Source organism: Arctopsyche grandis, chromosome 11, assembly GCF_051622035.1.
Source record: "Arctopsyche grandis isolate Sample6627 chromosome 11, ASM5162203v2, whole genome shotgun sequence".
Taxonomy (NCBI): Eukaryota; Metazoa; Arthropoda; class Insecta; order Trichoptera; family Hydropsychidae; genus Arctopsyche; species Arctopsyche grandis.
In genome coordinates this window covers 22,109,740-22,133,815 of record NC_135365.1, presented here as the reverse complement: position 1 = coordinate 22,133,815, position 24,076 = coordinate 22,109,740, and the positions used below count along the sequence as shown (strand labels likewise).

Below are 24,076 nucleotides of genomic sequence, written 5' to 3'. Positions count from 1 at the left end.
TGATTTTCTTGATTAATTTTCAGTATTTCTATGAAAATTGGATTTTCCTTGAGGGGAAAAAACACTAGTTATTCTATGTATAATATAATATTTAGGTATAATATACATACTATACTAGGTATACACAATACTTTAGCAGACTAGAAAGGCCAATATAGATCAATAATTTAATTTAATGTGGCCATGACTTAAACAGCGGTATAATGTAAGAATGGAAAAGTACAACATAGAGCTACATATACAAATATATGTATACACATATGTACATATTTGTATGTACATTTTTAAACAATTGATTCAAAAATTAATAAAATTCTCCATGACATTATTGAGCTGAAAATTTAGATCACGGCTAAACTGGTCATAGGAAATGATATTGTATTAATTTTGATGACATTTTTAGCCTTAGGTAAATAGTCAATAGCAACAAACGTGTTTCTAAAACGCATTATTATTATACGTTTTATGAACAAATACGATATTCAATTTTGCTATTATATTATGTGCTTACATATTATGTACGCATGCAAGCGTACAAAATTATATTAACTTTATAAACTGCGCAATTCGTTCGAATAGTTTATGCAATGTTGTGTTGAAGTGTTGCAAGTTTCCCCACAGATGCATTTTAAGCACAATTTTAATTGTGTTTTCATACAGATGAATAAACAGTATTTTGCATTTTATAACATGTCAAATACCAGACTGCGAAATAACGCTGTTAACTTCTATAATTTTCTCTCTGGTTTCGCTCAGTTCCTGCATCTCAATCGTTTCCCGTTTCTATGCAATTTCAAACTTGTAATTTTGTCTTCATTTGCAGACAAATTTCTACGTAATACCTTCGATCTTTGAATGTACAATTCTTAAAATTGTAAATATATCACAATCCATCACACAAACAACTCTATGTTTTCAATCCATCACTGAAAAATCTTCTCTAATGATGTATTTCTACTTGCTGATATTCAAAAGCTTGTATGTTTAAAAGAAAAATATGGTTAATCTAACTCAAACCATCGGCTGAATGTCAATCGTTCAATGTTTTATGTGATGGTATAACCCTAACATCATTTTTGCACAGGTAAGTCACAATCAGCTGGAGGTTTGAGTCGGTATGACATTAAGGGTGAAAACACACCAAGTGGTACGTGGTAAGTGTTGTTTTTTTTAGATAACTTTACCCATATACATGGTATACAATCCCAAAAATCACCCTCTGGAGTGTTTTCGATGATATTTTATCCTTGTATTTATAGGGCGGCTGATAGGTTTCGACCAATTCCCGGCCTATGGAAACACTGTTTATGTTTGTAGGAGGATCGTTTATTTATGTTCAGTTGTTACAATGGTAATTGTATGTATGAAGAAGTTGGGCTTCGGATAAGTGAGCTGGCTGAACTCCAGAGGTTCACTCTGGCGTCTGAAGCTGATGCGTTGGTTTATATACATACATTATGGCTTGAATCGTGCCGTGTGCAGATGTCTTCGTCTTCAGGTCATGTGTCGTAGTTGCATAATGATATCACTGCTGGATTTCTATCGTTTTACGATCGAGTGATGAACTCTTTCTTCTGGAATAGTCAAAGGGGACATGGCCCTCGAGTAGCGAGGTTAATTCTGCTGGGTCAGATGTCTTTGTCTTCAGGACACGTGTTTTATCCGTATGTTGACCTGTCTTCCGGACACGTGTTTCTAAACGTCGTTAATTTAAGAATGCGGTCAATGCAGATACAATGTATCCTTACACGCGTGCCGTGTGCAGATGTCTTTGTTACAGGACGCGTGCTGGATCTATTTCGTTCGTTTTACGATCGAGCGATGAACTCTTTCTTCTGCAATAGTCAAAGGGGACGTTGTCCTCGAGTAGCGATTAGTTCTGCATTTTTGTATATGAACGATGATGATGATGCCATCGTAAGACTTGTGTATTGTTGTGAAATATTTGAAATCACTGGTTTTAATTCGGAATAGCACAAGTTTTGCTATATTCCTACATATTTATCCTTGCTTCCTTGCTTATGGTGAATCCCATATTTGAAGAAATAAAGGAGAAACTCTGCACGTGCAACTACACCCGAATTCAGTTTGGGGAACACCTACTGTCACAGTGTGGAGCCAAGGACGTGACGTTCCATACCACTCGGTGTGTTTTCGCCCTAATTAACCTGTCGCTTAATATAGAGACATCAAAATAATTTCAGTGATAAAGAATTTCGACAAAGTCTATGTTCAAATTTCCTACGCAATTATCTACTAAATTTTCGTAACTTATGGCCAAAAATTCCCCTTCAACGCATCGCTTGCGTTGGTATTCCGAGAAACGCACATTTGAAATATTTTTCACACGCAAAACTGGGCTTATTTAATGCGCTCAAAGTGTTGAAAATGCGATAACGATCAGTAAAATGCTAGTTACCGAACGGTACTCTTATTAAAAATAAAAAGTGAACGCGCATCGACCTATTGCGAAATCGGTAGATTGTTGCCAAAAACGTATCGAACGGTCGAGGCGGGCTTTCGACATTTTTGAAAAATACTACGCCAACTACTTTATATTTGAATTGTGAAGCGCATAACTCATTATTGGTTGTGATATCAATTACTTACGCTTATTAACAATTACTTACATTTTCCATCATCTACTACCAAGGTCGTTATCAAGAGGTACATCAGTTTTAAATGAAAATATTTTTCATGCTTGTACCTAGCGATTTCAATACCGAAACCGGCTCTACCGTTTTAGTCGAAAGTCGAAATTCGGTACTGTCAGTAGTACCGAAATATAATAATTCCAATGTTATGTTAGTTGAATTGTTTTGAATAATTGAGAAAAAAAAGTTGCATCATGGATTAGTCGAATAATGAGTCAACAGGCGACATCATTTTTGACCTGCTATTCAAAGGAGCCATTAAGTGTATCATAAATTTAAAATCAAAGATACAGTATGCCGGAAACATACATACATATGTATACCTGAGACTTCTTCCAAATATGTCGATATATACATATGTATGTACATACATATGAGCCGTTATAATCGAAAGTGGCATATAATGTTTTACACAGTATTTAATTAATGTGAAACGTAAAGGAGGTTTGTAAAAATACTGTTGGCCTGAAATACGATTATCTGCTTTTCTAAGATTCTGGACATATCGAATTAAAGGAAGTTATAAAAATTTGTGAATTAAGTCAAACAGAAATAGCTTTTTTGGAACTGAAAATTGGACTTCCGCCACTTTTAAATATAGCGGCTCGTGTATTGATTTATAACTGTGAGAAGCCTCGTCACCTTATGACTTTTTCGGAAACCTATTTTTTTCAATTCACAAATATTTGAATACATATTAGTATATAATATTTAAAAGCCAAAACTATCCCTTCCACGCAAAAATTCTTCAAAGCAAGGAGCACGCAAAAATTTATTTACGTTTTTTGACAGTCGCTGATCGGTAATTTGCGTGGTGCAGAAAAACTCAACACAAATCGCTAAAATAAATCACTACCGGTAGTGAAAAATGTCGGTATTTTGGAATGATTGTAGTTTTGCACATATATAAGCCCATTTTTAAGGTCAATGAAATCGACCAATAAAGCCCTCTACATGAGGTCACCATCCCCCAAAGAATAAAGTCTGAAAGATCCTTTCGTCGGAGAACGAGATTGTCCAGCAATAGTTTTGCACATAATACATTTGGAGATTTTTATTCAAATAACAAAATCCAGTATGTCGGATTCTAATATTGGAATTTGCCCCGGAAATCATCATAAGCGACGTTCACTTCCTAATTTATGTACATATGTACATTGTACATACATACATATATACGTATTTTAAATGTTTTATCGCAATTTTCTCTCATAATCCAAGAGCTTGCTTTCTATCATAAATCTGATTGCTATTTTCTAGAACTTGAAGACAATAAATTAATTTACAGGTATTCCGTATTTCAATCTGGAATACAAGTATATTGACATAGGGAGTTAACTGACTATGTCATAATAAAGAGTGAATCGCTATTTTATCAAAAAATAGTACAAATATTTTTAATAACTGAAAGTTAAATATTTCTTGTTTGCCAATTCATTCTCGTTATTATTTTGATCAACTAGTGTAATGCCCGATGAAATATTATCGCATGAGTTATGGCATATCAAGATATTAAATAAAAAAAAATTAAAATAAGTGTCCGGCCCTGTCACGCGATCGTATTTTTCAAAAAAACCTTTTAAATATACCTACATACATATAAACAATATAAAACATCAATAGAAAAATTAATTAATTAAATAATTTTTAAATAGATGGCGCTAAATGCTCAGAGACTAGTTTCCCTAGAGGAAACATTGGTAGCAAACAGTATATATATAGAAGTTTTTAGTTGATCTGTTATTATGTATGTTTTAGGGGTTCCAAAAAACCGCCCGGAATAAAAAGCCGGTTTTCGGTTTTTGTACAAATAAAAAGCCGGTTGGCCGGCTTTCACCGGTTTTAGAAAAATACCATTTAAAAGTTTAAAATTTTTATATAAAAAAAAAATGTAAATATGTATATATTTGCATAATATATATCTATATTATGCAAAAAAAAGTTTTTTATAAATTAAATTAAGTTATAAACATTATGAACTTTCATAAGATCATTACTTTATATTATTATTACAAATATTACAAATAATACAATTTGTATTATATGTACATACATATATCACAGTCGTAAAATGGCAGATCCTCAATACGCACATATAATTAAATGATTTAAATAAGCTACTATCAAGAATATATTATTTAAAAAATAATGTGTAACCTCGCAGAAAAACTATAATTGTGGAATCGTGAACTTAATATTAAGAACTGCTGAGATTCAATGATATATTATAGATAAAGAGATTTCAAAGTTGTTATCTATAATATATCATTGAAAATTAAAATTAATTAAAAAATCCAAAAGCAACCGTTGCAAATTTCGGAAACAAATTCATTTGAAACGGCAAATTCCATTTGATCACGAACATTTTAAATCCATAATAAAAGAAGGTATATGGCCTCAATATTTAAAGGGCAATTCCTTCGAAGAAAAATCAATTAGATTTCGGAAATTCCTATGCATTTTGCCATAAATCATACTACTTTTTTTGATGTTTTCAAGTACAAGGATTTGCGATAGTGTGGGATTTGCGATAGATAAGGATTCTTTATATACCTGTAGTTGGGTAGGTCATTGAAACTACATTCTTTCAATAATATTTTATTGGTTTATGACCTGGTCCATTACTAAATCTCAAAGAAACCGCTCAAGACAGAAAGTAATGTAGCTTTTTTTTTGTTCAAAGAAATATACGCCTATTACCTAAGAGCGTTTATACACATTTATTTTGATCTTTCATAGAAATTTAAAATTCAGAATTGTTAATTTTGAGGAAAAAAACATTAATTAAAGATAACCTTAAATAGCCGGTTGATCGAGCCAAAAAGCCGGTTTCGGTTTTTTGAAAAATGTTCAAAAAGCCGGCTTTTCGGTTTCGGTTTAAACCGGCTTGGAAGCCCTATGTATGTTCGTATTATATTCGTACGTTTTGTTGGCACTGTTTTAACTGTGACGTAGATATGTCGAATTTAAACGACTATTATAGTAAGTAATAAAGACTATTATATACTTATTTCTCAAAATTACTTTTATTTTCATAACTTCAAACAACATTAAAAAACACTTCCGACTATAAATAAAATGGTTTATTGTGTATCAAAAATATTTAATTTTAAGCACGATTGAATTTAGCATTCGGTCACGTCTAAGCAGTGGGCAGGTTTAAGTAGTGGCAAAAAAACAACAAAAAAGGACATAATGTCAATCGTTTTAATTTATATGCAGTTGTAACTATTGCAAATATCAGAACACCATTCACTCCTTTATAAAGGTAGATAAATGCACACGAAGGCCAATTGGAAAGGACCCCAAAATGTTACACATATGACTCACATTGATTGTTCTTAATATCAAACCGAAAACTGGTTCTGGATTATGTAGCAGACAATTCCGGCGGTCGATTCATGTTTTTTATGGTGCTATTTGAGTTTTCCATTCAATGGCTATTATATAATGTAATGCATCGCGGAATTTCACTTGCATGATCTTTATTATTGGTAACTCAGTATGACTATCATAATATTTCGAACTACATACATACACTAATATGAGGTTTGCATGGAAAACATTGTGATTATGTTTAAACTATGACTGCTGTTAGAATTTGATTGATGCATAAAATGTTTTATGCAACTGCTGATTTTAAATTGATTGACGTTAACGTATATAAAATAACTAGTGACACTACAATAAGTTATTTCATATTATATTATACAATATGGTATTGCTTGTTAAAAACCGTAAGAGAAAGGAAAGTGAACGTGGATTATATATAGGTGGTCCTTGAAAATGTGACAATTTCAAAACGAAAACCTCAACTGACAAGTATATATGTATGTGTGTATTATAATAATCAATATCTACAAGCAAGCTTATTCAAACAGTTTGAAGATTTCATCACAATATGAAGGAATACTGATATATATGTATGCATGTGTGAAAGTCCTTTATATGGTTTAATGGAGATTCAAAGATTTCTTTATGAAATATATCCGAATTAAAAAAAATAACCAGCAGCGTTGACTAGTGGTTAGCATATATGCTTTCGAACACAGTGGTCACGGGTTCGAGTCCCACTAGTTGCTGCTGGCTAGACTTTGATTTGTGACTCCAACTCGATCGTTTCCTATCAGAGTTTGCCAATTTATCTGATCTTCTTTGAAATGGTTCTAAAAAATAGGCAACCTTTACCCATTTATCGCTATTTTCGAGTTTTCAGCATGTCGAATTTTGCTGGCAATTTTGTAAAATTTTCGAGTTTTTCAACATCTCGAAATTTGACGATTTACAATTATTGAAATTTATCCATAGATGTATGTATGTATCTATGATGCATTGTTGAAAATTATTCAAAAAATTGTATATCGATGTTTGTAATTGACCAGGAAGGCGCATTGTGGTTTACCTGTTAGGCCTTCCTGGATCACGGGATCGAATGTGAAATGCACGAAAAACCAAATATCGGAAGGCAAAGATCGAAAATCGAAAGATCTTAAGTCGAAAGATAAAAAAAGGGTGCATGGTAAACTGTACTATGTATATATAATATATATATATATATCAGTGGGATGCGGTGAAATTATCTCTCTTTTTGTCACACAGCCTTGTTTAATGTGCGCGCGCAGGATACAGAAGGAAAAGCCGGTTCCTCTTGTTCCTGTTGTATCCTGCTCGCGCAAATTAAGTGAGTATGTACGACGGGGGGAGAGGTTTACCATGCACCTTTTTTTTGATCTTTCGATTTTCGATCTTTTTTGGTTTTTCGTGCATTTCACATTCGATCCCGTGAGGTAGACCCTTCCTGGTAATATAAAATAATCATAAATAAAATATAACTCTCTCCATATGTAGAATGACTTTGTATGTACATAGTATACGATCTAGGTCAGAGTTCTATGAGTAAAGGGCGGCTATTCATGGGTGCAATGATCACAAAAAAGGGCACTATTGTTAATTTATTAGAAAAACTATGCTTTTTTTAACTCTTGGTTTGAACACTAGTGGAACGGTCTATTGTTATTTAAAATTGTACCGAACCTTAGCTTTAGTCTAATTATGAGATGGTATACCAAATTTTACGGTTTTACATATAAAGAAAAGAAACAAACGAATATTATTATTTATATTGTAGGAGAAGAAGTGATAATTTGGATATTTTTACTTTACTTTTATATCAAATCTAGAAGTAGTGTGTTTATATAATATCAATATCCATTCACCTACACATCATAGTTCACGGGGAAAATCCAAATTTTTGCACAATCACTGACCCAATTTGAGTCACCCATCATGACTCGAGTTGGTTCATGATTGTAACTTTTTGTGCACGTAACTATAGTTGAGAAATGTTTCTAATAGCCCATAGCATTGCGATGCAATAAACACGTACTTACTCGAATGGAGCATCTTCGAGCTGAAAATAGTTCAAATCAGTTCATCCGTCGTGTAGTAGTGGGTACGTATGAAAATGCAAATTCAGTTCCGATGAAAGTCGTCGTACATTTTAATTCCATAAACAGGTAAATAAGAAAAGAGATATACGCGTCCAATAAAATGATAGCAATCTAGATGATATTCTACAATTTGCAATTATATAAACTTGCACTTGCTTGTATTTTAAATCCCACGTTTGAATATGTTGGTAATTTTTTTGAAAAAGTTGGTAAAAAAAAGTAAACAAACATAACATCCATGCATCTTATTATTTGCATGTTCTTATTTAATTTATAAATAAAAACTAACGTGCTTACTTTCTATGTATCGTCAATAAGCATCTAATTAAATTTAGACATATTTAATCATTTGCGTTTAGCCATTAGCATCCTCTGGCTATTATGAAAAAACTCCCGATACATATTCCTCTTTTTAAATCATATAATCTTGCAAAAAATAAAGTTCTATACTATTTGGGGGATTTCTTTTTTAGCCTATCAAGTTAAATTACTTTTTTGTATATACATAGTTCCCCTATATACAAAAAAATGCTTTGGTTACTGACCATTTGGATTTTAAAGTAAAACAATAAAAACCCTGAGACATTACTAAATTCCCTTGGTCACTCCACAACCAAGTTATTGGAAGTATATTCTCAAATGGATAATAATTATAAATTAGCTATGTTTTCCCTCCTTATTTCCCCGTTTTTGTTAAATCTTTCATTTGGAGACTTTTTCTTCAATGTTTTTATCTCGTTCGATGAAGTTTGAAGCTATGTATGTAGGTTTTATTTACAACTTTCCTCTTTACTCATTCGGTTGTATCATTATTATGGTGGGTGAACGAATGAGACGACTGGCATGTTGATGCTCGTGCTTTATTTATGACAGCTGAAGACGGAGTGAGGTAGCTACTCTGAACACAGCCCAGTTGGTCCCCACTCGCAGGAAGGTGACCAAACTCGACCATGTCGTATAGCAAGCCGCCACATTATACTCGATGGAGCTTATGTCATTTCACGAAGTCGTTGAATTGTTAACGAATATATTAGGGCTATAAAATTTGTATATTAACTTGATAATAATAATAAGATATTTTAATAATTACATAGTTATAAATAGAGATATGCATAATCATAAAACTAGAAATAGGAATAAATTAATTATATTTAGAGTTAAGAAAGCAAAAACTGCAGGAAGAGTTTTCCACGGGGCTGTTTAAATAAACTACATACATACATATAATGGTAAACGGACTACTAGTCAAATGTGAACCGGTCGCTCTAGATCGGTCACACGCGATCACCCGTCACACTAAAACTGGTCACGAGAAAACTGGTCACACCCTAAAATCGGTCAATCAGTTTTCTCGTGACCGATTTTAGAGTGTGACCAGTTTTTTCGTGACCAGTTTTAGTGTGACGGGTGATCACGTGTGATTGATCTAGAATGACCGGTTGTCCTGTGACTGGTTTACATTTGACTAGTAATCACCGAACCACTGTATAATGCTCTTCTTGAAAACATTAGAACATGTGCTAATAAATTAGTGCCTTCTTGAAGGGTGCTAATGGATACCTCTGTGGCAGATTTATTTATTTATTTTATTACATTTTATACCAGGAAGGCCTTACAGGTAAACCCCAATGCGCCTTCCTGGCCAATTACAAATGATGCAGCATTTTTACTACACAAGTCGCTGAATTACGAGACACTGAAAACTCGCAAATTAACAAGACATCTATGAATTGTAAATAATTTTTATTGTACATTAATCATACTCAAATAGTAGTGACGTAGTAGGTAGGAAGGTTTTTAGCCAATTTTATCGATGAACAATCGGAAAACTCTAATAGGAAACGATCAACCCGGAGTCACAAATATGCAAGTCTGCCAGCGGCATTACAGATATACTCAGAATAAATTCTTTTCAATCGAGGTCAGCTTATGGGATCGAACCCGGTGCCTCTCGGTGTTAGGCAGAAGCTTAACCACCGAGCTATTAAATTAGTTAAAATGTACATATATGTACGATATATTATATTATAGTTATTAATTTTAATTCTTTTGGTTGTATGCTATTATATAAACGAACAAAAACGCTTACATGTAGCGTTTTCCAATTTCTAAACATAATAATAGTTTTACATTAACGATGCTCTTATTAAATTAAATATATTTCCAATTGAATAAATCATTTGACATTAGGGTACCTGGTCGGTATATCGGTTGTTATTATATTTTTGTTCAACGTTTGACGTTTCGGCGTTCGCACGTGTTTTGATATTTTCCAAGCGGAATATTTTCATAAATATAAGTATTAAATTATGATGGATCCTAAACCTAGAGTATACTTAGAAGAATATCGACTTAAGGTTTGATAATTTTTATTTATTTAGATATCCTATCTACATTGCAAATATATATTTGTTGTCGCTTAACTTAACCTATATTTGGCGTGTGTACAGACAGGAGCTGAAGATTATGGTATGTCAGACGAACCGTGGAGCCGAAAGAAATTTAAGAAAAAATTCAAAATTGTGATCGTCAAAAAAGACGAGAATTGCATGGAGTTTGATTTGATAGGAATTCAACCGGCATTTGCCAATGCCTTTCGCAGGTTAATGTTAAGCGAAGTACCAAGTATGGCTATTGAAAAGGTTATGATCAGCAATAATACATCCATAATTCAGGATGAAGTACTTGCCCACCGACTAGGACTCATTCCGTTAAAGGCAGATCCAAGACTCTTTGAATACAAACCAGAAGGTATTGTTGTTTCCAATACATTGGGATAGTTTCAATTTGATGTCGTTATTTGATAATTTAATTCTCAGGTGTAGCAGAATCGTCTGAAAATGACACATTAGAGTTTTCATTGAAAGTGAAATGTATAAATAATCCAACTCAACCAAAAGATGCCAGCCGACCAGAAGACTTGTATAAAAATCATAATGGTATTCACATATTCTGTAGATTATTGTCAAATTGATAAATATAATTTGCACATCAATTAAGCTCCATTTTAGTTTATTCAGGACAAATAAAATGGCAACCAGTTGGTAATCAAGCTCAGATCTATAAAGAGAGCGCACTCGGCCCTGTACATGATGATATTATTATTGCAAAAATGAGACCGGGACACGAAATCGACGTGCAATTAATAGCGGTCAAAGGAATTGGAAAAGACCATGCGAAATTTTCACCCGTCGGTAAGTTATTTTAAGGTTGAACGCATTAGGCGTGTTATGAAAAGTAAAATTGTAGTGTAAATATTGATTTCAGCAACGGCCAGCTATCGCCTCTTGCCGGAAATCCATCTCAAAAGAACCGTAAAAGGAGACCAGGCTGAATTGCTGCAGAAGTGTTTTGCTCCTGGAGTGGTGACAATTAATCGAGATGGAGAAGCTGTTATTAAAAGTGCTCGCTATGACACGTGTAGCCGTAATATATATAGGCATGACGAATTAAAAGATACAGTCGTCATGAGTAGGGTTCGTGATCATTTCATCTGTAAGTCATATTCGATTTTACTGCAAAATTATGAATTATTTATTAAATTTAACATGTTTTATTTATTTATTTACTTTTTCAGTTGATGTCGAATCTGTGGGTGCAATGCCGCCAGAAGCTATATTTATTGAAGCGATCAGAGTTTTGAAGAATAAATGTCGAACACTCATCGATATCCTTACTAAGTGAAAAATTTCCTTCAAATCAAAAACACGGATTTCTTTACTCTATTGAAGTTTTATTATTAAAAAATTTAAAATTTTTGATTCATTCTGATTTTAAACTTTGATAATAAAATTTTTATTAATAAATTTTCTTACATTAATTCAAGTTGGTACTTATTTACATATGTATATTGTTGCGTAGTGGTGGGTGGAGGATCCCAGTAAAAGGCCTAAGTCGTTTCACAGCATTTATTGGTTATTCAGGAGATACACGCACTGGCAGTGCTCCGTCCAGAATGCCTTGATATGGTCTAAGTACCTCCTTAAAAAGGACAGGTCGCTCAGGGAATCTTCGACGTCCGGTTTGTTTACCTATGGTTATAGTTACGTACTAGATATGTATTCCCATGACACTCAGTCCCACGATATCGCTGTCACTTCTGAGAAGGGACCGGGTGCCGTTACTAAGCCAATTCAGTGGTCATTGTTTAGCCTACTTACACTTAGCCTGGAGATAATCCTCGAAAACCAATTATAACGGCGGCTCCTTTTAGCATACGCTAAAATATCATATTTCAGTTTGATTATTTTTTTCGAAATTATTACACATTTATAAAGATTGAAATATTTTTTACAAACCTCTTACGTTTCTGATGTATTGTCTCTTACCTTTTTTTTTTAATTGTGCATCCAGGCATCCCAGAATTGGAAATATATAATTAATTATACAGAAGCATGACACGGGTAGTGGATATAGTAGAAAAAGTGAAGAGATTGAAATGGCAATGGGTGGGTAATATAAAATAATAGACAAAAGAAGTGTAAGAATGGCAAATTGAAGATAAAGCGGCAACCGCCGCTTCCCCTCCAAAACAAAGGCCTGTTTTCTGGTCGTAACGCCATGAAAGCCTACCACGATAAAATTGGTCTGAACAAATAATATTGTGGCGGCTCGCTATACGACATGGTCGAGTTTGGTCACCTTCCTGCGAGTGGGGACCAACTCGGCTGGGTTCGGAGAGCGGCTACTCACTCTGCCTTCAGCTGTCATAAATAAAACACGTGCATTAACATGCCAGTCGTCTCATTCGTTCATCCCCCATAATATAATACTATGATTACTAACCAAATTAAATTAAATTGTGAAATAGAAAATGATCAGTAGATCAGTAGCTATTAAAATAGATATAAGATGTATTGTGAACATAATTTTATAATAATAAAAAGCATTTAAAAATCAAACATATATATTATAGAATACAATAGACATCTATGGTACAATCAACAAACTTTTCATATACAGCAAATTTGCGAGAAATACATTTTTAGAGTATGCAGGTAGTGTATTTTCATAAGAATCGACAAATTCGAAATGCTAAAAACTGAAATTCGCGACGATACCGATTTATTGGATCCATCGCAAGAATTAAGCTAGACAAATCGGAACCTTGTCTATGAAATCAGATGTAGAAGATACTCATATGTTCGGCTTCATTCTTGAACACCCGTCGCTGTTGTCGACATTTCCTTTCTGTAGCCTTCCATCTGTTCGAACGATTTCACATTGTTTGTCTCCTCTTTGTGACTTCTTTGTCCGCCTGCCTTTTCAAAGAATATCTGTAAATTTTTATACTTGTTGCTCGAATACAATTCAGTGTTACTTATATTGCTACTTACAGTGGCGTTTGGTGGATCGTTGCCGTTCTCAATACGATTTGATTTGAAAGTTTTTATAATTTTCATTGTATATACTGGCGAAAAGGTCAACAGTGAGCATCGTTTGACAACCGAACTGTCAAAGTGTCAAAAGCGACTGGCGGGTAACCTTGGAACGAGGGCTGATCTACCGAACCTAATCATCCGCTGTCTTCTCGCCGCTACAAGTGAGTACACCTTCACATGACGAGCAACTGAACCCTGAGACGTGGACGTGTCCTCGTCTCGTCACTCTCATTGTTTTTTTTCCATCGATGACGTTTCGCTCCAGTGAACACCCGTTGGCTTGCTGCAGCCTTGCTTTTGTTTAACAGTTGTGTGCTGAGCGCAGATCAGATCCGATCTCCGTCCGCCATGTCGCAGTCGGGGCCTCTGATGATGCGGCTGATCGCATCCAGCGTCACCGCGGCAAATCGAGCCGGCAAGATCATCAGAGATGTCATGAGCCAGGGAGACCTGGGCATCGTCGAAAAGGTTCGTGTGCTATCTATGTATCGCAAACATGTTTATAGATACGAGGTCACCGCATTGTGTATCGACACCGTCTAGTCACGTTCGTTATTTTTTGTATGCTGATTTTTTGTTTGTGTCCGTGTGTTTAGGCAAAGGATGATTTACAAACTGAAGCGGATCGTTCGGCTCAACGTTGTATAGTCGCGTCACTCTCCCGACAATTTCCAAACATTACTATCATTGGCGAAGAAGGTGTAAGTGATATTGAGGTATTTAAATCATACATTTTATCATCCTAATGTTGTCCAATTTTTTTTTTTTACTAATCCTCATGTTTACTTTTTTTTTTTAAATACATAATGACCTGTTTTCATTTATCATTTATGAAAGTTTTGTACAGAAGCAAACAGTTTATTATAATATTATCTTGTCTAATATATATGTAAGGCTTCATTATGTAAGGTTTGGGTGGGAGCATCGAAAACAAACCAAAGTTTATATTATGACGATATCGATATTGTTGAATTTTTTATTTTTCGATTCAAATAAATTTAATTAAAAATCTAATTACATATAATATTATAATAGATTATATTATGGGGGGGAAACCTTATACCTATACATATTGATATATAAAAAAAACAATGCACTTACTTCCCTAGCTTAGGATTTCTTGCTAATTAATGAAAATATCTTACAATATATGTACTTACTTTTAATAAAATCTAATATATAATTTCGAAAGAGACTTTGTATGTAAGTATGTATGGTTTGGGTGGTAGAATCCGTGACGTTAAATTGAATAAACCAACAAATGAATATTTAAATAAATTTAAATAAAATAAATTTAATAAGATGTTTACTATTACATTAGCCATGTTTAGGCGGTTTGTATTACAAATACCGAGCGAAGCCGGGTAAAACCACTAGTCTAATATATAATTTCGAAAGAGACTTTGTATGTAACATTGGTTGGTTGGTTAAGTGGGAACAACACTTTCGATTTATTTATTTTTTCGATTCATAGGCGTCGATTCGATTTTTTTTTCAATTCAAAGGATTCGAAAGCCCCGGGGAGAAGGCTCTGAAGGGCGTCAGCGCTGAGGGTGAAGGCGCCTTCGCCCCGGGGGGGAGGGGGGGCCGCCTGATTTTGGTATACGTATAATTTCGAAAGAGACTTAGTATATATGTTTGTTTGTTCGTGACAGTCAATTTAATAAAAAAAACAAATGAGTATTCAAATAAATTTATATAAAATAAAACAATTCAAATAAATTTAATAAAATGTTTTGTAACGAACGGTTTTACGCGCGCTTATCTGATCTCGCGGTGGGTGGTCCAGAGGGCGCATATGTCGTTCTTCTTCCAAGGGTCCGGTTATATGGAAACGTGAACTAACCTTGGGATACAGTTTATATAGTCGGGGAGGTTTCTGACTGCAAATCGTCTCGTTGATAACAGCTTCCTCGTGGTCGGGAAGCTGGCTCTGCGGTCCTCTCACGGCTGATGTTTCTCCGGAAAGGGCGTGAGGAATACCGGCGACGTTGGGCTGGTACTCTTGGGAGGGAGTGATGCTGCACTCGACCTCACAGCGGTTCTTCAGCAAGATGGCGGATCTCTGGGCCCCGTCTTCCCCTGGAGACGTGAACAGGAGAGATCTTTCTTCCTCGGTGCGCTCGAGAGGAGCATGGTGTTGGCGCGGTAAAGTCACTGGTGCCACCCTAAATGTTACTACCGCTACCAACTGAAGGGACACTCGGGAGAACGTCGCTTTGCAGTTTACTATTAGATCAGTCATGTTTAAGCGGTTTATATTACAAATACCGAGCGAAGCCGGGTAAAACCACTAGTAATTAATAATTGTGAGAATTGTGCCGACATATCGCACGACCGTGAATGAATTCTTTGCACCTTGAATTTAACACACGTATTTTGTTGAATAAAAAAAATTGTACCAAAGCGTCACAAATGTATTTTGTTTTCGAAAAAATAAAAAAGTCGTCAACTTGATATTCTAGTCGTATGAGATCCCTGGTTAAATATTTCTTTTAAATACACTTGTAATAATTTTCCACGAATTCTAGGAACGAAAAAAAGCTTATAAGTTTTTGTTAACCCTTCCGGATGGGGTGTACCTTTGTTTCAGCCCCCTTCCTCTAAAAATTCCCAGCTACGGTCATAATATTATGTACATATGTATACATATATATGCACTATTGTTTTTATTTTTGTAGCGAGAGTAAATGGCTTTTTTTACGTCTCCCCTTCCCCTCCATACCCTCTCCTTTTGTCATGTTTGTCGACTATTATATAATATTATAGAAAGCTTTGTCTCAAATGCATCTTCCGCTTTCACAGTCAAACCCAAATCTGGCACATATTCTTAAACTTTCATGTTTTTGCCAAATTTTGTAAATTAATTCGTCACCCGCTCACATTGTACTGTTCGAAGTGAATCTAAGTTACTACAAAACAAGACTAGACAACGAATGAGTGAATTAAAAATATATATGAGAGATAATGAGAGCCTAGAATGCAAATTGTAGAAGATATAGTGTGAAAACGATAAAGTTATAGGCGTTTAAACAATTAAAATCTGATAAGACGATTGGGTACTGGAAAGTTAAACATATAAGGCAACTATGTAGCTCAACATTTTCAATAATTTGGACGTGGTTATTATGAATAGTTTTCACCATCGAACTATAAAAATCGATTGAAATTTTCATCGTTGAGCAAACCGCGCAAAGTGGCAAAGTTTCAAAACGACCGGAAGACTAGGAATTTTAGCTCAATCGTTTGCAAAAGCAAACATAAAAAGCCTTGTAATAAAAATATATACATATTTTGCTTTGCAGTGCCCCTAAAACTGGTACGTCCGAAACATTGATCCTCTTGTTACGCCACTGTGCAAGATAAACCTAACTTTGCTTATCCTATTTACATAGGCTATTAGCCAGACTTATTACTATGAATTTTACCTATAATTTTAAATTTGACATGATCATAGTCTTACTTTTTTATTGAAATATACATATGTATTTCCCACCTATCTTTGTCCTTTACGATTTTCTTAACACGATGGCGGCCGCTGACTCATATTCGTATCATGTTGGGTGCATAACGTTTATTGGCCGCTGGTACATATATGATTTACGACTGCGCGAACTGTTTCAGTCCGCTGATATATTTTTGTATCACGTTTGTGACCGATGATAGAATTTTGTATCACGTTCTCGTCATAAATATATATCAGCGGACTGAAAAATATATTCTGCACCAAAAATATATTCGCGCAGTCGTGAATCATATATGTATCAGCGGCCAGAAAGCGTTGTACACCCAACACGATACAAATATGAGTCAGCGGCCGCCATAGTGTTAATTTATACGCTTGTATATGTACATATATTACAAGAAAATTATATAGTAAAAATCATAATTTTCCTTTTTCATTTTCCATTTCCATCTCCTATCCAGAAGGCGACAATGAACTATTGGAGGAAAACCTTTACCGAGAAATATTTACTACGTGGCAAATATGTACTTATATATAGTAAATATTTGAATTTTTATAATTGTGTATTTATCTATATAATATTTAATAGCAAATTTCATATTATTTTCATTGTGTAATGCTTAAAAGTCGCACGTGTACATTCTCAGGTGCCAAGTGATTGGTTAATAACCCATGGAGATCCTGAAATATTGAAGAAAAAATGCCCGGACACGTTGGAAGATATCACAGAAGAAGATGTCGTGGTTTGGGTCGATCCACTCGATGGAACGTCTGAATATACGCAAGGTATAATTTATCCCATTTATCTCACGCAAGTTGATTTGATTTTTTTATTGATAATGTATGAAAAAAATAAATTTCAATAACAAAAGACTGTATTTGTAATGTTTAATGCTAACAGCGTTTGCAAACATCCATATAATGGGTTCAAATTCCTACTCGGCTCATAATATATTACACACATATGTGTTTGAAGTATATTGTATTTAATTAACATAATCTCTGTATCGAGGCTAACGAATAAACAAAGCATGTAGTTTATATTATTCGTTAGATAACTGTTCGACTGTTCTAATCACCACTTTATTTGTTTTCAATTTAATAGCACATTCCATGTATGTTGTTCGTGCAGTTTACGAATTGCTCGTAGTGTGTAAATGTGTAATGTTCGCGTTCTCAGTTTAACCACTGCTTTGTTATTGTACATAAAATGTCGGCACACAACTTTATCAATGTATTTGTAATTCTAGGTGCGTTAATGCTAAATGGCAATACGTGGGAAAGGTGGAAAGCGTACATAACTCACCCGTTTATCGGTGCCAAGTGGTACCTAAGTTTACTACATTCAGAATATGGTAACGAGTGACGATAACATTAATAGTAGTAACCTCTTGTAACTAATTTGGATGTGATGGTGCAGCCCCTAGCGTTAACACCGTCCCACAATCACTCACTTTTTTTACCTGTAAATATTACCATCTCTAATGTACAAAATATGCGTAATCTCTTATGTATGCAAAATTTGCAGACTGAGCTGTACATATTATATTAACATTCAATTCTTAATACTCGGAGAGGTTCTTACACACCATTCTTGCTCCTTTCATTTTAACAGGCTAATTTTTTTTATATCCATCACGTACACGCTTTTGACGTGCGTTTGTTTTTTTTTGTATTTTTAGGATTTTTAGAACATGTAACTGTACTGATAGGAATATCAATCCGCGAGCAGCCGATCGGTGGAGTGATTCATCAGCCATTTTGGGGGGGAAGCTCTGAAGACGGGGCCGGTCGTACGATTTGGGGCTTGCAAGGTTTCGGCATCGAAGGATTACCGCCTATACCTCGAACCAAGGAACCGATTCCCCTCATCGTCACAACTTCACGCTCCCACTCAAATTCTCTAGCTGAAAGCTGCTTGGAAGCGATGAAACCGGAAAAGGTTTTGAGAGTCGGCGGAGCAGGATACAAGGTTTGTGATCATTTACAATTCTTACCTACGTATATTAAAAAAATTGGATGTGACCAACCTATGACTTTATCTATGTATTTGAGGAATATAAGGTCACAAAACAAAATTCGTACATACACATACCGGGCTATGACAGCATTTTCGATACAAATTGGGCGCAAATGTAGGGAAACTTACACAAGACAAAAGTTCTACTTCCGGTTGTCGGATTTTGTTCGAATTTTTTTTATTGCTTCAAATCAGTATAATTATTATACACATTAAATATCAATAAAATAAAAATAATTTAAAAGGTCAAAATAAAATAATGAAATATTGTTTTAAAAAAAAATACTACTTCCGGTTTACGAATTCTGATCAAAACCTTATCAGTTTTAAGTTAGTACATAAAGAATACAAATATAAATTTTCAGCTTGATACGTCAGGGGTGTGGATAGAGTAGTGGCGACAACATTTTTGACCTTTCTAAGAGGAAGAAATCCCACTTCCGGTTTATTAAATTAATACAAGAATTATACTTGAATCACATTAATACAAGAATTATAATTGAATTTTTTCGTGAAGAGCACACGTGTTTAAGGGGTCGAAAAATATAGTGGAAGAAAAATCGAACAAGATTAAACTGCCACTTCTGGTTGACGGATGCTTACCAAATTTTATACATAGCTTGGTATTAAGTTTAAACTTCTAGATATGAAATTTCAGTTTAATAAACCAAAAGGTTTCGGAGAAAAACATAAAAAACCTCGATTCTCTAGAGTAAAAGTACTACTTCCGGTTCAGATAAAAATATTTAAAAAATATAAAGTTATAAAGATTATTATTTCTAATGCATATAAAAAAAAATTATGTCCGATTCAGTTAGCGGCTTGGGAGATAATTGAATTCAAAAACTTAAAAAAAAGAGGATACCTATAAGGGGAGGTACCATTTCCGGTCAACTTAAAAATTTGAAAAAAATTTACACACATCGATAAGAATTTCAGTAACCGATGCTAAGTTTCAGTTCGATAGGAATAACAGTGTTCAAAAATACACTGACACACAGACACACACACACATTTTTTCTAGATCATGAAAACGTGATCAGTGATCGATTCTGAGTTGGAATCAGTCGAAATCTCGAGTTCGAATTTTCGCATGATCACAAAACTTCATCTATTGTTACTGCATACATAGATAAAATAAAAATACCAGACTTCAGAATATGTGAAATCTAATTTCATTGATGTTTATTACTTTTAGGTGTTGCAATTGCTGGAAGGTACCGCTACTGCATATGTGTTTGCATCGCCGGGTTGCAAAAAGTGGGATACGTGCGCTCCGGAGGCAATACTACGAGCGGCCGGAGGATCTCTCACCGATATTTTAGGTCGGCCGTATAACTATGGATCCAACGTATCTCGTCCCAATCGCTCCGGCGTTTTGGCAGCACCTACGGTTCAAATGCATCAAGCGTTGACTGATCTCATACCAGAACACGTTAAAACAACACTGAAAGATTAACCGAATTGACAGCTATTAAATAAAAAAATAAAAAATTTAAATTATGACCGTATACTATCGAATTGCAAAACATTCCTAAATTATTGTAAAAACTGTGGGCTTTTTTCTGCCTGTCAGAATATTATTGTCGTAAAAAAATATATACGTATATGTACTTGAATAGTCGCGAGTAATGTGAACTTGCCTCTTTTTATTTTGTTTGTTGTGTATTTGATCTCTCGTTGACAGAGGTCGTTTTAAATTTGTGATTTTTATTAACATATATTTTATTTTAATATGACTTGTGAAGTACGAGTTAAACTATACACACCTAACAATTAGAATAAGCGATGAATTTGTTTTGTTTTTATTTTAATATCGGTATTGTTGCATTGTATTAAAAATATGTATGTATTTGTAATTTGTTTGAGATTAGGTAGTTGACTTATTTGCTAACAATTTATGTAGCTATTTTTGATGTTGTGAATAAACGCCTATTCATATTAGCACGGCAGTACGAAAAGTATTCTTTAGTACATTTTATGTTCACGTCTAACGTGGCGTAGACGTAATAGCAGTATCTGACAAAATCTATTCATACTAAACAGCAGTATGCATCAAGCAAAACCGGTTTTCTTTGGAAATATTCACGCCGGATGAGACGTCATAGTAGCGAGTGCACTCGTACTAATGAAAGTGCTCTGAATATGCATATGAAATGTCATATTGTGACATTATTGTCTCGACACAAGCTATATTGTAATGTTTATGTAACCTGATTTTGCCTTACAATCGGCCAAAACATGTCTGAACGTGCGCTGCTGTATAGTATGAATAGAAGCTTTCGTTTATGTGAGGTGCTGTAGCCGTGAACTGTTGGATAGTATGAATATACCTGAACTATAGTCTAAATATGTGTGCGAAATTAAACTTATGTGTAGATCTAATAACAATTTTGCAGTAGGATTATATTTCAATGTATGTACAATATATAAAATATATTTATTGTATTAGATTTTTATTCGAGACTAGAGGATTCGTTTTAAACTTTATATTGAACCAAAAAAAATGTAATTCTTAATCAAAATTATATTATCATATAGTGACGATGATGTTCATTGCAGTACACATTCATTCTAAATGAATTTATTGAAAAATTATACTAAAGTATTTTACAAGATATTTAAAAAATATACATATATAATTTTAAGTAAGTGAGAGGGTTTTTGCCCATTGAAACTAACGCACAAATTAGTAATTATCAATGAAAATCCTCTAAAAATATCAAGAATAATATAATTAATCATATTGTGTAGTACTTATACGTCTTATCTACAATACGTTATTATTATTATATATATTTTCCTATTCAATGTTATTCATGTCAAATTTTATCACATATGTGAACAGTCTTATAAAGTCAAATCTCAAATAAATGTTATATATTTAAAAAAAAATGTTTTCTTTATATAACTCATTCCTGTGTTGTTTTTTTTTTGTTCTACAGTTTTATACGTTTCACCTGTAATTTGCTAAGTGTACACATTCGGCGACCTAGATTCGCACAGAATCGATCCAACCCCGAATTGAATGACCCGACCTTTGCCATTGTATGTTTTTCGACCACCCCACAGTTTTCCCTCTAATTTTTGACTTGTGATAGATTAAATTCACTAATGGCTCATACGTGGGCGTGTGATCCAATCTTTCTATTAGTCTTGTCGCCTATTCTCCGACATTCTTTATAACTTCAATTAAGAGTTTCCCTATTTATGAACGTGTAATGAGTTTCCACTTGATGTGCTATTAAATGCACATCACACTAGCTACTCCTGCAACAATGTTAGCACGGTCACAAATAAAAATACAATTGTTATATCAATGTCTCAGGGACTTAAGTAATCCAATAATCGTGTTGAATTGTTAAGTATCTACGTACGTACATGTGTATATAACAATATCGATCGATACCTATCAGAACAGAACACAATTGGAGGGATCAAATCTGATTCATTCAACAAACCAGTTCCACAAATATAGGTATTGTAGAGAATAATGAGTAACGAATCACAATCCTCCGTCAAGAGAAGAAAAAAGAAGTTGAAATCATTATCCAATTTTGAAACGTTTAATTTTTGGAGCCAGTAAAACAGGATTCGATGTTCAAAGAGCAGCATCGGGAATTACCAAGTCTAAAGGGACGTCAGTACAATGACCCTTGACTAGCGGGACTTTGCCCCTTGAAAGAAGAACACTTTCTGAACGATTACGAAATGCAATATGTATGTGCTGATTCGACGATTGTCCGTATTCATTTTTTGCAATTTTTTCAGTACTAATGAAGTTTCTCATTCAATTTCAATTTATGAGTGTCTAATAAAAAAGCGTCTATCAGCAGTCTCACAATGTCGTAACAAAACGTCAATTTAAATTCTAAATCACACTTTAACTTGCGAATAGGGTCATCACAAAAAAAAAACAGAATCACTCACTAATTAATTGCTATCATCGTTTGGGTCAAGGGTTGAACATGGATAAACATTTAGAGTACAAAAGATCAATTATAATTGCTAATTTCCAATGATTCAATACATTTTAGTGGATTTTAACCTTTTTCAAGTTTTCGCTGCTGATAAAAATATAATTTAGAAACAACTCCTTTCTGATATTTTAAAATATATTACATATGTACATATGTGTATACAAAATGACACTCAAAGAAGTGTGGAACGCTGTACGCTTGGCAGTTGTGGCAAGAGGAGAGATAGATATATAAGCCAACTTTAGAGGTCAATGAATTCAACCAATAAAGCCCTCTTTATTGGTTCCATCCTGCGCGCGCACATTAAACAAGGCTGTATGACAAAAACGATAATTTCACCGCATGCCACTGATATATATATATATATATATATATATATATATATATATATATATATATATATATATATATATATATATATATATATATATATATATATATATATATATATATACAGTGGCGGACTGGCCATACAAGCGTACATGCCCGATGGCATGTGGGCCCCACTATCCGTTAGAAAATATGGGCCCTCAGTAAAATTAAATAACTTTTTAATTTAACTATTTCACGTGTGTAAAAATGTATAGGATATTGCACTTTGGGACCTAGAGTTTGGGTATTTCAACAAAACAAATTTCTTACGATATACACAAACAACTAATGCCTGCTTTAACAGCCCAAGGATCGGTTAACTTTTTTTATTAGGCTCGAAATGTAAGTTTCAACATTTGCGTGGGCCCTTTTACCGGGCCCATTTCCAACCTCAATATTATGCATATACCAATACCTATGTAACAACTACCTACTGAAATAAAAATGGGAATAAACAAATTTCCCTGAATAATATAAACTGAATTGCTTAAAACAATTTTGATAGGACGATTCATCATCAACCAGCGATTTAAATTTACTTCATACATACTTTCAAAATAACATTTGATTATACTTCGACGATATAGTAAGATTTAAATACACAATTTTAAACAGTTTCCGAATATTAAATCTATTCCTAATCTAGACAAATCCATGTATATAGAAACATAGGATAGGGGCCCCCTCCCCAAAATCCTGATTTTCGATTAACATTAATTGAAAATATTATGCATTTTTTTTTTCAGGGACGTA

The 24,076-nt window shown here is 34.0% G+C and overlaps 2 protein-coding genes across 12 annotated transcripts; both read left to right on the top strand.

The window, feature by feature from the left end:
* Nucleotides 1-10,313: 10,313 nt before the first annotated feature.
* On the top strand, nt 10,314-11,949 carry Polr1C (RNA polymerase I and III subunit C). 2 transcript variants are annotated; one of them, XM_077440603.1, is made up of 6 exons: nt 10,314-10,461; nt 10,555-10,855; nt 10,924-11,043; nt 11,116-11,298; nt 11,372-11,599; nt 11,682-11,949. In XM_077440603.1, the coding sequence occupies exons 1-6, from the start codon at nt 10,414-10,416 to the stop codon at nt 11,786-11,788; spliced, it is 987 nt and encodes a 328-aa protein (XP_077296729.1). In that variant the 5' UTR covers nt 10,314-10,413; the 3' UTR covers nt 11,789-11,949. The 2 variants fall into 2 exon arrangements, with proteins under 2 accessions (XP_077296729.1, XP_077296730.1); XM_077440604.1 differs by having other exon boundaries at nt 10,332-10,461; nt 10,933-11,043; nt 11,682-11,923.
* A 1,558-nt stretch (nt 11,950-13,507) lies between these two features.
* Nucleotides 13,508-21,858, top strand: LOC143918703 (3'(2'),5'-bisphosphate nucleotidase 1). 10 transcript variants are annotated; one of them, XM_077440702.1, is made up of 7 exons: nt 13,552-13,646; nt 13,751-13,953; nt 14,082-14,201; nt 17,599-17,737; nt 18,202-18,306; nt 18,634-18,923; nt 20,170-21,851. In XM_077440702.1, coding segments are annotated over exons 1-7 (1,119 nt in total). In that variant the 5' UTR covers nt 13,552-13,645; the 3' UTR covers nt 20,431-21,851. The 10 variants fall into 10 exon arrangements, with proteins under 10 accessions (XP_077296834.1, XP_077296836.1, XP_077296835.1 ...); XM_077440705.1 differs by having other exon boundaries at nt 13,555-13,646; nt 13,794-13,953; nt 14,082-14,186; XM_077440703.1 differs by having other exon boundaries at nt 13,555-13,646; nt 13,794-13,953.
* The last annotated feature ends 2,218 nt before the right edge of the window (nt 21,859-24,076 follow it).

Coding starts and splice junctions, on each gene's coding strand:
- Polr1C (XM_077440603.1), top strand. CDS start 10,414: ATGATGGATCCTAAACCTAGAGTATACTTAGAAGAATATCGACTTAAG. Junction 10,462..10,554: donor TAGAAGAATATCGACTTAAG/GTTTGATAATTT, acceptor GCGTGTGTACAG/ACAGGAGCTGAAGATTATGG. Junction 11,044..11,115: donor CTTGTATAAAAATCATAATG/GTATTCACATAT, acceptor GCTCCATTTTAG/TTTATTCAGGACAAATAAAA.
- LOC143918703 (XM_077440702.1), top strand. Junction 17,738..18,201: donor AACGTCTGAATATACGCAAG/GTATAATTTATC, acceptor TTGTAATTCTAG/GTGCGTTAATGCTAAATGGC. Junction 18,307..18,633: donor TTTACTACATTCAGAATATG/GTAACGAGTGAC, acceptor TTGTATTTTTAG/GATTTTTAGAACATGTAACT.